This window comes from Anolis carolinensis, chromosome 4, assembly GCF_035594765.1.
Source record: "Anolis carolinensis isolate JA03-04 chromosome 4, rAnoCar3.1.pri, whole genome shotgun sequence".
Classification (NCBI taxonomy): domain Eukaryota; kingdom Metazoa; phylum Chordata; class Lepidosauria; order Squamata; family Dactyloidae; genus Anolis; species Anolis carolinensis.
Window position 1 is genome coordinate 61,909,241 of NC_085844.1, and position 16,243 is coordinate 61,925,483.

Sequence of the window (16,243 nt, forward strand, 5' to 3'; positions counted from 1 at the left end):
CAAACTGTTGGATAATCCAGAATGTTGGAAAAGCGAAGGTTGGATAAGCGAGACTCTACTGTAGTTGGAAGAGACCATATGGGCCAACTAGTCCAACCCCTTGCCATGCAGGAAACACAGTCAAAGCACTCCCGACAGATGCTCATCCAGCCTTTGTTGGTGTGTTACTTCTACATGTAGCACCAGCCATCTATTCTACTTGAACCTAAAAGAAATGTGTGTACAGTAGAGTCTCGCTTCTCTAACATAAACGGGCCGGCAGAACGTTGGATAAGCGAAAATGTTGGATAATAAGGAGGGATTAAACATCAAATTATGTTATGATTTTTGCAAATTAAGCACCAAAACATCATGTTTTACAACAAATTGACAGAAAAAGCAGTTCAATGTTACAGTAGAGTCTCACTTATCCAACATAAACAGGCTGGCAGAACATTGGATAAGCAAATATGTTGGATAATAAGGAGGGATTAAGGAAAAGCCTATTAAACATCAAATTAGGTTATGATTTTACAAATTAAGCATCAAAACATCATGTTATACAACAAATTTGACAGAAAAGGTAGTTTAATATGCAGTAATGCTATGTAGTAATTACTGTATTTACCGGTAAAATTTGGCACCAAAATATCACAATGTATTGAAAACATTGACTACAAAAATGCATTGGATAATCCAGAACGTTGGATAAGTGAGACTCTACTGTATGTAGTAATTACTGTATTCACGAATCTAGCATCAAAACATCATAATGTATTGAAAACACTGAGTACAAAAACATTGACTACTAAAAGGCAGACTGCGTTGGATAATACAGAACGTTGGATAAGTGAAGGTTGGATAAGTGAGACTCTACTGCATGTAGTAATTACTGTATTCACGAATCCAGCATCAAAACATCATAATGTATTGAAAACACTGACTACAAAAACATTGACTACTAAAAGGCAGACTGCGTTGGATAATACAGAACGCTGGATAAGTGAAGGTTGGATAAGTGAGACTCTACTATACTTTAAAAAAACCCGCATCCTGCCTTCCCTTCCTTTTTCAGGGACTGTTTCCACACTTTAGCAGCCGCCCAGAGGAATGAGTGCGTGAGGAGGGAAATGGGCGGGAACTCTCTCGGCTTCTTTCCTGGCCTCTGGGAAGGAAGGGCTGTGAGCAGAGGCAGAAGCAGCAACAGCAGCCCAAGGATGGAAACCGCCGCCTGCTGAAAATATGCTGGTTCTTTTTGCAGGCGCCGGGCTGGGGTTGAGGAGGAAAGCCCCAAAAGGACGCGAGGAGGAGCTGAAGGCTCATGTGACCCGCGGCTGAGGCGGGCAGAGGCTGCCCAGAAATAGCCGCAGCTGCCTTGGTTCCTTGGAAGGGGAAGGAGGAGGAGAGCCAGCTCGCTCCTGCCGCCTGGGCTCCTCCAGAGGATGCGAAGCCGCCCGACGCGCCTCCCCCCTCCTCTCGCAGATGATGGCAATACGGGAGCTGAAAGTGTGTCTGCTGGGAGTAAGTACCTCTCTCTGTCTTGCGTGAGGGTTCCCGAGGAAAGGCAAGGCTGGGCTCCCTTTGTCTTCCCGGGAACTTCGGCCCTCCTCCTCCTCTTTGCTCGATTTGCTTTCTGGGAACTTTGGCGAGAAGGATGGAGGCAGACATTCCTCCTCCTGTCTGGGATCTCTCCTCCTCGTCCTCCCTTTCACACACAAGAAAATACCTTCTTTCTTAGGCATATTCATGGAAAGCAACCTTACATTTCCCTGCAATTGAACCTACTCTTTCCTGGGTTTTCCTGTTGGTATTTCCTGTATTTGCTAGGTTCTCCGAGAAGGATGGAGGCAGACATTCCTCCTCCTGTCTGGGATTTCTTCTCGTCCTCCCTTTCACACACAAGAAAATACCTTCTTTCTTAGAAGGCAACCTGACATTTTCTAGGCTCTCCCCCTGCAATTGAGCCTACTCTTTCCTTCGTTTTCCTGTTGGAGGAACTGAGTTTAGTGTTTAACAGGCATGGGCAAACTTGGGCCGGTAGGCTGTTAGGAATGGTGAGAGTTGAAGTCCAAAACACCTGGAGGGCCCAAGTTTGCCCATGCCTGGTTTATTAGGTTCTCCTTGTGGAATTGAATCCAGTGTTTCCTAAGTTCTCCCCATGGAGCTGAATCTTAGGTTCTCCTCATGGAAATGAGTCTAATATTTCCTTGGTTCTCCTCATAGAACTTGAACCTTGTATTTGGTAGGTTCTCCGCATGGAATTGAATCAAATGATTCCTAGTTTCTTCTAATGGAACTGAATCTTGTATTTACTAGGTTGGTTCTCCTCATGGAACTGAGTCTAATAGTTCCCAGGTTCTCCTAATGGAACTGTGTCTCATATTTTCTAGGTTCTCCTTGTGGAATTGAGTCTCGTATTTACTAGGTTCTTATGGAATTTAATAATATTTATTTGGTTCTCCTCATGCAACTGAATCTCGTATTTACTAGGTTCTCTTCATGGAATTGAGTAATGTTTCCTAGGTTCTCCTCATGGAACTGGATCTTTTATTTACTAGGTTGGTTCTCCTCATGGTATTAATATTTCCTAGGTTTTCTAATGGAACTGTTTCTTGTATTTGCTAGGTTCTCCTCATGGAATTGAATCTCATATTTGCTAAGTTGCTTCTCCTCATGGAATTGAGTCTGATATTTCTTAGGTTCTCCTCTTGGAACTGAGTCTTGTATTTACTAGGTTCTCCTTGTGGAATTGAGTAATATTTCCTAGGAGGTTCTAATGCAGTGTTTCCCAACCTTTGATCCTCCAGGTATTGTGGATTTCAACTCCCAGAAATCCCAGCCATCTTATAAGCTGTTAGGAATTGTGGGAGCTGAAGTCCAAAACACCTGGAGGACCAAAGGTTGGGAACCACTGTTCTAGTAGAACTGTGTCTTGTATTTGCTAGGTTCTCCTCATGGAATTGAATCTAGTGTTTTCTAGGTTCTCTTAATGGACCTGAATCTCGTATTTACTAGGTTCTCCTCATGAAAATGAGTCTAATATTTCTTTGCTTCATGGAACAGTGTCTCGTATTTACTAGGTTCTCTTAATGGAAAAGAGTCTTACATTTCCTTGGTTCTTCTAATGGAACAGAATCTTATATTTACTCACTTCTCCACATGGAGTTGAGTAATATTTCCTAAGTTTTCCTCATTGAATTTAAATCAATGCTTCCTAGGTTCTCATGGAACGGAGTCTAGTATTTCCTAAATTCTTTTCATGGAATTAAGTCCAATATTTCCTAAGTTCTCCTAATGTGTTTCCCAAATTTTGGTAGTTCAGATATTTTGGACTTTGCCTTCCAGAATTCCTGATTGATGGCCAAATTGGCCGGAGTGATGGGAGTTGGAAGTCCAAAACAACTGGAGCACCAAAGTTTGGGAACCCCTGCCCTAATGGAACTGAGTCTCCAAGGTTCTTCTAATGGAATTGTGTCTAGTATTTCCTAAGTTCTAATGGAATTCAGTCTAAAGTTTCCCAGTTTCTCTTAATAGGATTGTCACTGTATGCCTTTGGATTTTGCTCTTTTCATTTTCCAAGTGGAGACACACCTAAGCAAAGGTTTCTTCGGAGGGCAGAGAAGTTTCCAGCACAGAATGAGCTGCATAATGAAAACTAATATGCTAGTGAGAAGCATGGTTAGGGGTGCAGTAATACTGTAGAATAAATACAAATTGACAACACTTTAGCTGCTATGTCTCAGTGCAAAATACTTTTGTAAAAACTACAGCTGCCATGATTCTAGAGCATTGCACCATGGTAGGTACAGTGGTGCCAAACTGCATTAAATCTATAGTGTAGATATACTCTATATCTTTCCCATGACATCTGGTTTTCTTCAAGAAGAAAAAAAGTATTTGTTGTATGGAGAAGGCTTTAATTGTGAGAGGGTCCCCCTTCCGGTTTCCAAGAACAGGTTTTGCATTACAGGTTGGGCATCCCTTATCCAGAGAGCCAAAATCCAGAATACTCCAAAATTGTCTGCATGAGTGGCTGAGATAGTGACATCTTTGCTTTCTGGTGGTTTATTGTACACACACTGTGTTTCATGCACAAAATAGTTAAAAAATATTGTGTAAAGCTTCCTTCATTCTATGTGTATAAAGTGTATAAGACGCATTAATGGATTTCATGTTTAGAGTTGGGCCCCATCTCCAACATACCTTATTATGGATATATGTGTATCTACCAGGTGTTTCAAAGTCCAAAATAAATAAATCTGAAACCCAAAAACACATCTGGTCCCAAATATTTCAGATAAAGGGAGAATTAGGATATAGTTTAGTGCTGGGAAAAATGCATTTGAGTGTGTACTGTAGACCATAGAAACTCATAATAAATATCTTTATAAGTTGCCACAACTTTAATCTTGTTTTGTCTGCAACAGATTAATGGGAGCACATTTCTGAGAAAACCTTACTTCTGAATAATTCTCAGATTTTTAGCTACAGAGAAAGTTTGTTTCCTCCACTTTTCCCTGTCTTGCACAAGCAAGGTTAAGTATGTTATAGCCAAATGGGTTCTTTTTGTGGTTTATATTTAGCAAGTAATGTTTTGTGCTCAAGAGGGGGAAAAGATTGCTACATACTTCTGATTTTTGGCAGTAACTGTATGCAAAGCAGTTAAGTATTGGACATAACTTAGAGAAAGATTTTCTGTTTTCCTTTTTAGAAGCGTTCAATATAGAATTATGGTCAGTTTTTATTCGTTAAAACTTGGCACATTCATGCAGATTAGTTTCCAGGGAATCTTTTTCTTTTTCTTTCTTTTTGGATAAACTTCTGATTGCTGAAATTAGACACTGTTTTGCCACACCATGATGATTTAACATTGCATAAACCAATATCCAGTTCATCTAGAAAAAAATAGTTGTTCGCATTAAGAGACTGATAGTGAGAGTGACACATAAAGAAAAAGGAACTTTTAAAACTCCACCAGTATTTATTAAAAGTACACGTCAATGTAAACGTTAAATCCACTCAATAAAATTAATAAGTGTGGAATAATTTTCATTAATCTACAAAAATCCAGTATCACATTCTTTATAAAACACATGGAAGATCCATAGTATTTATTCCAGATAACTTGGTTTTGCATTTTGCTTGGCTTTGTCTTGCAGATATGTTACACCCAATCTTGCTTAGATATTGTTGTTACTTGACCTTAAGTATATCTGCTTCAAGGATGAGTGATAAACCAGTACAGAAGGATGTCAGAAAACAAAGTTGTCTGTATAAAATCTTTAAACAAGCATTTATTGTGCAATGTGATCTGTTATTTCAGAGGAATAATAGAAAATAGATATGCGGCCTAATGAACTCATTGCAGAATTTTCATCCTGAATGTTTTCTATCTGATTTGCATTCCAAACCATCAAGAAGTTAACCAATATCTTTATATTTGCAACTTATTTGCCTGCTCTCTTGTAATAAACAAAATATATTGCATTGCAACCCAAACTGAGCTTTCTGTAAATATTAAGCTAAACAAACCACAGCTCATAATGCAACAGCTCATTGATTCAATAACATGGAGAGAAATACAATGAAATGAACAGAGATAGGTTTATTTGTTGCATGCCTCCAAATTGTTTCTGGCTTGTGGTGATCCCTTACCAAGAAAAACCTCAGTGGCAGGTTTTTCTTGGTTGGATTTGTTCAGAAGAGGTTTGCCATTGCCTTCCTTTAAGGCAGAGAGTGTGACTTGCCCAGGGCCACCCAGTAGGTGTCATGGCTGAGCATACACCACGAGGAGAAGAGGACTTGTAGTTAATATTTTAGCAAACTTTTACATTCAGAGCTAACAAAGTTTATATGCGTATGTGATTCTATATGCATATGTGAAATGAAACAACCAGGAATGCACATATACCGTAGAATTATACTGCAGTTTGACACCACTTTAACCATGGTTCAGTGCTATCGAATCAGACTAGTTACAGACTAATAACCAGACTAGTTACAGGTACATCTAGGAGTGAGCATATTACATCTATACTACAGTCACTCTACCGGCTAGCAATTTCCAAACAAAGTATAAAGTGTTGGTTTTTACCTTTAAAGCCCTGCATGGTTTGGATCTGGGTTACCTATAAGATCACCTTTTCCCCTACCATAGTGGCTCTCAACCTGTGGGTCCCCAGGTGGTTAGGCCTACAACTCCCAGAAATCCCAGTCAGTTTACCAGCTGTTAGGATTTCTGGGAGCTGAAGCCCAAAACACCTGGGGATCCACAGGTTGAGAACCACTGCCCTACAATCTCTCTGGAACACTTAGGTCCTCTGGGCGCAAGGGGCGCGAGCCAGATACTGACTGCCTTTTTCATTGGTTGTCCCAAAACTGTGGAACAACCTGCCGAAAAAACTCTGACAGCAAAATGAACTGTCAGAATGTAAGAGACATGTAAGAGACATACCGCTTTTCCAGCACGCCTACCCAGTCAGTTTTTAACTATGAATTTTAAACTCATGTCCTGTATTGTGTGTTTTTAAATATGTATTTCACAGAAATACATTTTAATATATGCATTATACATAATATTTTATGAAGTATTTTAACTATGCTGTGTTCTACCTCAAACCAGGCAAAGAGTAAAATATAATAATCATCATCATCATAGGAATTATAGTTCCCGCCCCATGTCCTAATAGGTGCCATCACCGCCCCCCTGGATCGCTCCAGCGCCCACCGGGGGGCGGTAGCGCCCACTTTGGGAATCACTGTTCTAAAATACATTTAGAGATTATATATTTTTTCACTAGCCTCCTTTTAAAAATTATTTTCATTTTAATGGCCAGACGATAGATTTGTGCTTTTGAAAATATAGTGGAGGTAATTGATCAAGTAGGCTTATCTGCATTCCTTCTTTCTCTCTGTTTTACTCTTCATACATACTCAAAGAGATTTTGGAGGCAGTTGTTGTTAAACTAGGTACACACACAGTGCTACAACTGAACAGGTTAGGACTGAATCTCTTTGTTTCCAAATTCACACTTCATTGATGGCATTGCTTACAATTGCAGACATATTTCTGCAACTTGACATCCATACTTTACAACCCTATATCACGCTACAATTTTCAGTGCTGCTTAAAACCTGAGCAAGACAGAGGACAAGAGAGAAAGTGGACTGGCTAGGTGGCTGTAAAAAGCCTGTGTAAAATTTGGTTTCTTTGTTGGACACTATTGAGGTATGAATTACCTTAGGAATGAGGAAGTTTCCAGCCAGGTGTAGTTTTTTTGGCATAGCCCCAGGCAACAGTACCTATCTTGAGCCAAAAATCAAAACTCTAAGTCCTATTAAATTGCAATTTCCAGGGTTTGTAGGATATTTAAGCCTGATCTGTTATTCTTGGAGTGTTTCAGGCATATTTCACCTCCCCCCACCCTCGAATGGGGGAGGGCTTTCTGGAGGTCAGGGAGTCTTGAGGGAGTCCTTAAAAAAGAGGTCTGTACTTTCCTCACTCTGGTTTAAATGGAGTTAAATTTTCATAGAATAAGGGCAGCTTACTCAAATCTGAATACTTCTGTTCTAGAAATTTTGTTCTTTTATAGTCAAAAGATACAAATGGTCTTATTAATAATTACATGGTCTTGCCATGTTAAGTGTGACTGCACAAACAGTTGTGCCCTTAAAGTCAGTATTTTGGGGGAAAAATAATGTCTTATGAAAGACATTAATGCTACGAGTGGATTTTCAAGAGGCTTTATTTTTTTTTAAAAAGCCTGTGTGGAAGAACTGCATGTACCAAGCTTACACAACTTTTGCAAGTAAACAATCTGAGAAAAGCACAGGAAACGAGGACATAAAGAGCTTGAGTTAAACTAGTCTGGACTAGTAGTCACTGGGAGGAGATTCTGCCTTGACCTTAAATTAAATGGCCAAGAAAAACCACCCACTTTGATCATGGTTCACTCACGTCACCTCTCATGAAAACTGGCAGTCAGTTTTTCCAAGAATGTAATATCCTTCCTGTAGCAAAGCAATCTGGCCAGTGTCTAGAGAGGAGAGTGTAAGAACAGGCTGGTTGAGTCTTATGAAGGCAAAGTGTTATGTCTGTCATACTGTATAAATAACATCTCCTCACTGTTCAGACAGTCTTCTCAGTTTCAGTGTAAAGTGTAAATGACCAAAGCTGGATGATTTCGGACTTGATGAAATCTGAGTGGTGGCACTGATCATGCAGAAGTTTGTGGTTTTTATCTTGCTGAAGTTTGCTGCAATACCCTACAATACAAACCTATCCATGATAAGTCCCCCCCCCCCCCATTAATGCACTTAAAATGACAAAGTTTGAGCCATGGTGACTACTTTTTAATTACTGTACTTTCATGTTAGTAATTTATGTATAAACTTGAACATGACATAGACAGCTGGGTGTACTGGTTTGAGTGTTGGATTATGACTCTGGAGACCAGTGTCCAATTCACTGCTTGGCTATGGAAACCTACTGGATGGTTTTGGGCAATTTGTACTCTCTCAGCCTCAGGAAGGCAAAGCCTTTGAACCAATTTTCTCAAGAAAACCATGTGATAAATTTGCGTTAAGGCCATCACAACTTGAAGGCATGTAACAATAACACAATTTGAATGTGAGAGAACAATTACAGTGGGGAAAAATATTTAGTCAGATACCAATTGTGCAAGTTCTCCCACTTAAAAGGATGAGAGAGGCTTGTAATTGACATCATATGTTGTCTCTCATAGTTGAGGACAATTACCTATGATGTCAGTTACAGGCCTCTCTCATCTTTTTAAGTGGGAGAACTTGTACAATTGGTACCTGACTAAATACTTTCCCCCCCACTGTATATACCCCCCAAACTATTGGCTAGATCCAAATTTAGTCATATATAAGAGCAAATTTATTGGAATAAATAGACTGGTCATGAAGAAACAGGCCTCTGATTTTGATAGGTCTGAATATGTCTTAAACTGTCTTTAATTCCATAGTCCTTGAGAGTGGTAAGTTCACATGCCTATCTAGGGAACCAGAGAACACACACTGTTATGTTTATTGCCACACAGATATTTATATGACTTCACGTGAGAAGATGAGTAAGTGCTATATATATTACCTTATTTGAGATAAAAGTGAAGAAATGCAAGAGCAAATAACATTGTTACTAGTCCAATGCTGTGTGTTTGTTTGTTTCACAAGCATGCCTGTTCTCAAACATGGCCACAATTTTATACTTCCCGTGAATGATGTTTGCCAACATTGTGCTTTTAGAATTGTATTTTTATTTCTAATCAATGTATGTACCGATGAATAAAACAATAAATTTGTTAAATACATTTTAAATAATTGACATGTCATGATGGACAGGGAGGAAGAAGCTGAATCTTCTATTAGCATGTCACATGTACACTTCTAATATTTTTATTATAGAATTAACGCTTGGAATTAACAATTCCCCCCAAACTGTTAACAAAAAACAACCTGATTTAATTGGGAGTAAACTCTATTCAACTCAGTATCCTTTTATTGTGAATAAACATGCATACATTGGGTTGCATGTGGGAATTCTTAACAAAAAACGTTTTAGTTGTAAGCAGTTGGTAGAATTGTGCTATAGTTTGAGAGACGCTATATATTTGAAAAAGGATATGTGCTTTAGTTTTGATCTAAATAATTTATTTCAACATGACTGAAATTTTATTCTTGTGCATCATGGGAGACATTTTGTCCTCCAGAATCATGCTTAGTTGCACACTTTACATAGAACTTGATCTACAAAGTAGGACTTCTGTGACATTTTCACTAACACAGTTATCAACAATATCCTAAACTTCAGATGCCTGCTCTGTATAAGTCCCGCCCCCTATAATTAAAAAAATAATAATCGAGAAAGTGGGCTAGCATTTTTTTTCCATTTCATGTAGTGTGTGTGTATGTTTCTTCAAGTTAGCTATTGACTTAAGACAATCCATTACTTTCATAGGGTTTTCCTAGGCTCGGAATACTCAAAAATGGTTTTGCCACTTTCTTTGCGTGAAATATAAACTATAGCACCTGGTATTCATTGTCAGGGCTGACTGCCAAGATCAGACAGGATCTGGTGCCTTTAAGGTCTATAGTCTGAGTTCCCATCTACACTGTCCTTATATCCTAGGATCTGATCCCAGATTATCTGCTTTGAACTGGATTATATGAGTCTCCATTGCCATATAATCTGTGATAAATAGATTATCTGGGATCACATCCTGGGGTATAAGGACAGTGTAGAAGGGGCTTGAGATCTTTTTGACTCAATGTAGCATATCAGGTCTAAAATACTTCATACTATTTCCCATGAGACAGAACTAATATTCAAGTAGATGATAGAACTGCACCTGGTGGTTGACTGATACTATCAATTGTTTTATTCTTGTTTTACATTGTGTTACTGTTTTTATCTTTTATACTGTTAATTGTATTTATATTGTTGTTTATTTCATCAATGTTGTTCGGGCCTTTGCCCCATGTAAGTCGCACCGAGTCCCCACGGGGAGATGGTGGAGGGGTATAAATAAAGTTTTTTTTAATTAGGTGACCAACTTTGGGGGAAATATAAATTGCTTCTGTATCATTGAGAATAATTGGGACCAGTAAATATCCCTAAAACAAGACATGTACACTTTATATGTTATCTTATTTTGCTTGTGATCTACTTTGCATTTTCTGGCTCTGTGTTTTTGAATAAAACACATTTTTGATTCTGGAAGGAGAATCCTATAGATATGGAGCGCTTCTATGTTATACAGTATACTAGAATTCTTGCTGTGAAAAATTCGCAACTTGCATGATGCAATTAAAAACCATACTACACAAAGCTTAGATATTTTAGTGGTTATCTTCTGAAAGTCTTTGGTTGAGTTTGACCAAAAAGACATAGAAAGGCAAATATTGTTCAACATGAATTTTGGTTTCTTTCTGTATATTTGTGCCTACACATGCAGAAAGCAAGAGGACTTTATAATGATGGAGTCTTACCTTTAAAACAGTGTCATGCAAGGAAAATGAAATACTGATAACAGAAAGAACGTGCATGAAAGGTTTTGTTTAGCATTTTAAAAATAATCAAGAAAGAAAATCTGGTATTGACTGATTCTTTTTATCAGAAAATTGTGAAGTGCAGCTGTGGGGTTGACTCACAAAATGAACAGATATCCAGTACAGGCTACTCACTGGAGAAACTGGAGAGATCTGTTTTGTTGATTTCTCTTTGCCTTTGCACTGTCCTTGATAGTGTCACTTCTCATATTGTTATCAAATTGCAGGGCACTGCAGAAGAAAGGGCAAAATTAGTTTTAAAAAATAGCCTGCCTTCCTCCATTGTGATTTCCCATGAACTGAATTTTGCTGACAGCTATTCTGAATGCAGGATCATGCTTTTGGAGTTGAGAAGCAAGTAGAATTTTGCTATTTAAATTGCAATAGTCTGTTTAACTAAAGTATAGTGTTATCTTTTAAGTAGAAATGAGCCAATACTTTTGCAAATACAAATTTGGTAAAATGCAGTTTGTCTAAATTGCAACTAGAATTCATTCTAAAGTGCAAAATGCAACCTAACTTGTAATTGCATCAGAAATTGTATTATGTGTCATTTGTATATTACTGCTAGTAGTATATTTGCACAATTGCACAGAATTATAGGAATGTGGGACACTGTTTGGTCACATACTAGTATTATTATCCAGTCACCTAACTGGCATCTCATGTGTGAGTTCTGTTTGTAATTACTGCAATTGAAATATAACTTGTTCTTCTTTTAGAACCAGATTTTGAAAGATAGAAAGCATTCTGAAAGAAATAGCCTTCTATATTAGCATTCATTATGGGATTGGATGTTTAAAATTTCCATATTAAAAACATGTTTAATCTAGTACAGAGGTCTTCAAGCTTTTTAAGCAGAGGGGCCGGCCGGTGACTGTTGGAAGCCTGGACTATAATTTGAAAAATAAGCAGTCTATGCACACCACATAGATTTTATTGTAGTGCAAAAAAAGAAAGAAAGAACAATACAATGTGATCATATGATCATGCACTTTATTTATTAGCCTTTCCTTTATTGCTGCAGTTGTCCACCTATCCACGAAGACAATAGGAACTGAAATTGGTTGCTGGTTGATGCTTTTATTACTGTTACAATGTTTTGCTTTATTCTGTTATACATTGTGAATTGCATTTTTATCTAATTACATTTTAACTGTGTTGTTGTGCTCTGTCCCATGTAAGCCGCTCAGAGTCCCTTCGGGGAGATGGAGGCGGGGTATAAAAATAAAGTTGTTGTTGTTGTTGTTGTTGTTGTTGTTCTTCTTCTTCTTCTTCTTATATTATTATCAGTAGTAGTAATGTTTATAATGAAGAACCATTTCAACCAACATAAACTTACCAGTACTGTATTTCAGTGGAAAGTGTGGTCCTTGGATGTAGCAAATGAAGTGTACAAGCTTGCCCAGAAATGTCCTAAGATGTTTTGGGTATTTGGTATCTTTTGCAAAGGACCAACATCTTTCATTTGGTTTGGACCAGACTTGTATATTAATCATATTTCAAAGGTTGTGATAGCAGAGCACTTCCCATGGGACTGAGAGTCCTAGTCTGGCTTAGGAGTTGAGAGAAGTACATATTGTACATCATGGTCTCGCCCTCAGCGAGTGAAAGATATCCTTTCACTCAGATATCTGTAGTTCAAGGCAACTGCCTAATGGTGGAGTCTATTCTATGACAAAATGCAATTACTGTATATACTCGAGTATAAGCCGACCCGAATATAAGCCGAGGCACCTAATTTTACCACAAAAAACTGGGATAACTTATTGACTCGAGTATAAGCTGAGGGTGGGAAATGCAGCAGCTATGGGTAAATTTCAAAATAAAAATAGATACCAATAAAATTTCATTTAATTAATCGAGGCATCAGTAGGTTAAATGTTTTTGAATATTTACCGTATTTCAGATAAAAACAGTAAACTAGCTCTGTAAGTGGAAAAGTAGGGGCAACAAAAACAATATGGTATCAACAATAACCTAATAATAATAATAATAATAATAATAATAATAATAAAAACTTCATTTGGATCCCACCCTATCTCCCCATGGGGACTCAGGCCGGTGTCCAACATAGTAACAGGCAAACATTCAATGCTTATATAAACAATGTAGAGCTAAATATAGATCTACAATTATAGACACTAATTTCACATATGCATTTCCCCCTGAAACGTTTGCAAATCCCTGTGCGTGTGTGTGTGTGCATTTCCCCTACAATATTTGCAAGCCATATATATCTATATATATAAAAGGATAAAGTTGCGGGCGCAGTGACTATAACAACAAAACTAAACATCCCAGAAATACGAAACTTGGCAACACAATGCAAAAGCCTTGCCTCCCAGTTACAACAACACAATCACACCACAAAACCACAATCCGGGCCCACAAAACTCACAACAACACATCATGACTATAACAACACAACTAAATGCCCCAGAAATACAAAACTTGGCAACACAACGCAAAAGCCTTGCCTCCCAGTTGTAACAACACAATCACACCACAAAACCAAACTGGACCCACAAAACGCACAACAACGCATCGTGACTATAACAACACAACTAAACGCCCCAGAAATACAAAACTTGGTGACACAACTCAAAAGCCTTCCCTCCCGGTTGGAACAACACAACCACACCACAAAACCACAATCTGGACCCATAACACTCACAACAATGCATCGTGACTATAACAACACAACTAAACGCCCCAGAAATACAAAACTTGGCACACAACTAAACGCCCCAGAAATACAAAACTTGACAACACAACGCAAAAGCCTTGCCTCCTGGTTGTAACAACACAACCACACCACAAAACCACAATCCGGATGCACAAAACTCACAACAATGCATCGTGACTATAACAACACAACTAAACGCCCCAGAAATACAAAACTTGGCACACAACTAAACGCCCCAGAAATACAAAACTTGACAACACAATGCAAAAGCCTTGCCTCCCAGTTGTAACAACACAACCACACCACAAAACCACAATCCGGACCCACAAAACTCACAACAATGCATCGTGACTATAACAACACAACTAAACGCCCCAGAAATACAAAATTTGACAAAACAATGCAAAAGCCTTGCCTCCTGGTTGTAACAACACAATCACACCACAAAACCACAATCCAGACCCACAAAATTCACAACAACGCATCATGACTATAACAACACAACTAAACGCCCCAGAAATACGAAACTTGGCAAAACAACGCAAAAGCCTTGACTCCTGGTTGTAACAACACAATCACACCACAAAACAAAATCCGGACCCACAAAACTCACAACAGTGCATTGTGACTATAACACCACAACTAAACGCCCAAGAAATACAAAACTTGGCACACAACTAAACGCCCCATAAATACAAAACTTGACAACACAATGCAAAAGCCTTGCCTCCTGGTTGTAACAACACAATCACACCACAAAACCACAATCCGGACCCATAAAACTCACAACAATGCATCATGACTATAACAACACAACTAAACGCCCCAGAAATACAAAACTTGGCACACAACTAAATGCCCCAGAAATACAAAACTTGACAACACAACGCAAAAACCTTGCCTCCTGGTTGTAACAATACAACCAAACCACAAAACCACAATCTGGACCCACAAAACTCACAACAACGCATCATGACTATAACAACACAACTAAACGCCCCAGAAATACAAAACTTGGCAACACAACACAAAAGTCTTCCCTCCCGGTTGTAACAACACAACCACACCACAAAACCACAATCTGGACCCAAAAAACTCACAACAACGCATTGTGACTATAACAACACAACTAAACCGGATGGCCATCTGTCTGAAAGGTTTGGGTGGGTTCTTCCTCCATGACAAAAAGAAAGAAAGGGGTTGGACTGGATGCAAACTACAAATTCCAGCACGCCATGGCATGGAGTCCATGCATTTCAATTAAAGGCCTCTTCCTTCTCCCTTTCCCCGCCATCCAACCCATTGACCCAGTTCCATGGCTCCGCAGGCAGGAAAGGCTGGGACGGATAGAACGAAGGAAGGAGGGAGGGAAGGGAAGCGAAGGAACGCCAAGTACAAGAGCCCTCCCTCTCTGCCCGGAAAGCCAAGAGCAAAAGGGAGAGAAAGGCCATTGATCCGGTTATATTTACCCTCCTTTCTGACCAGTGTGTTCTTATCAGCGAGCTCAGGATCGGAGCAGAGAAAGGGAACAGCATAGGAATAAAGGAAACAAGGAGAGCACCCACTCTATCTATCCATCCACTCATCTATCCATCCACTCACCCACTAATAATAAACACCTACACAGGCAAGAATCAGCCATGCACTGAGTCTACAAGGCCATTCAGTGCTCATCCACCTCCCCAATCCCTACATTCACACTTGGCCTCCAAAAAAACAATTACAATAATAACAATGACAACAACAACAATAAGAATCAACACCATCACAGGCAAGAAGCAGCCAGGCACTGAGACTGAGAGGCCAGTCAGTGCTACACTGGGCCTCCAAAAAACAATACAGTAGCATCTAACTTATCCAGCCTTCATGACCTCTACAACAACAATAATAATAAACACCTACACAGGCAAAACAAAAAAAACACTATTGTACCACAATAAGATGTAAACCGCACTCAGCAGAATCAGGCGTCACGATTAACAACAAACCAAAGATAACAGGGATCTCAAGCAATTATCAATCAACACAAAAATTGAAGAAGGTAACAGACTTCAGGGGGAAATTCTGTCATAAGATTAATGAATATATATTTTTCTTCTTCCTGACTTGCAAGGGTGTCTCTCTTTTCAAAACATTCCCTTGATTAAGAGCGAGGGAGGCTTTGCAAAAGAAAACACACTGATAAGGGAGCAGAGAGAAATAGATCACATATTGCAAGCAATAGCCTGCAGGCTCTGTTGCTGGCCTTGACCCGATTATAAGCCGGGGGAGGCTTTTTCAGCTCATAAATAAGGGCTGAAAAACTCGGCATATCTTCGTATATGGTATATGATTTTGATGAGCAAGATTTATTTTTATGTTTGTTAGAAATATTATAAGAAATGTGGCATAAACTTGTTCTGTAGATCCCTTTCTGGTTTTGCCATATGATGAAGAAACTGTCAAGCTGATTGCATTTAAGGAAACAGGAAATGAGCAGGAGGAAGTATGTACGCACAAAGG

At 38.9% G+C, this 16,243-nt stretch overlaps 1 protein-coding gene across 1 annotated transcript in view; it reads left to right on the forward strand.

The window, feature by feature from the left end:
- Positions 1-1,129: 1,129 nt before the first annotated feature.
- Positions 1,130-16,243, forward strand: part of rab31 (RAB31, member RAS oncogene family) — a 55,487-nt gene continuing 40,373 nt past the window's right edge. The window contains exon 1 of the mRNA XM_008118187.3: positions 1,130-1,500. Within this exon, the coding sequence (XP_008116394.1) occupies positions 1,462-1,500 (39 nt within the window). The 5' untranslated portion in view covers positions 1,130-1,461. The remainder of the gene's footprint in view (positions 1,501-16,243) is intronic.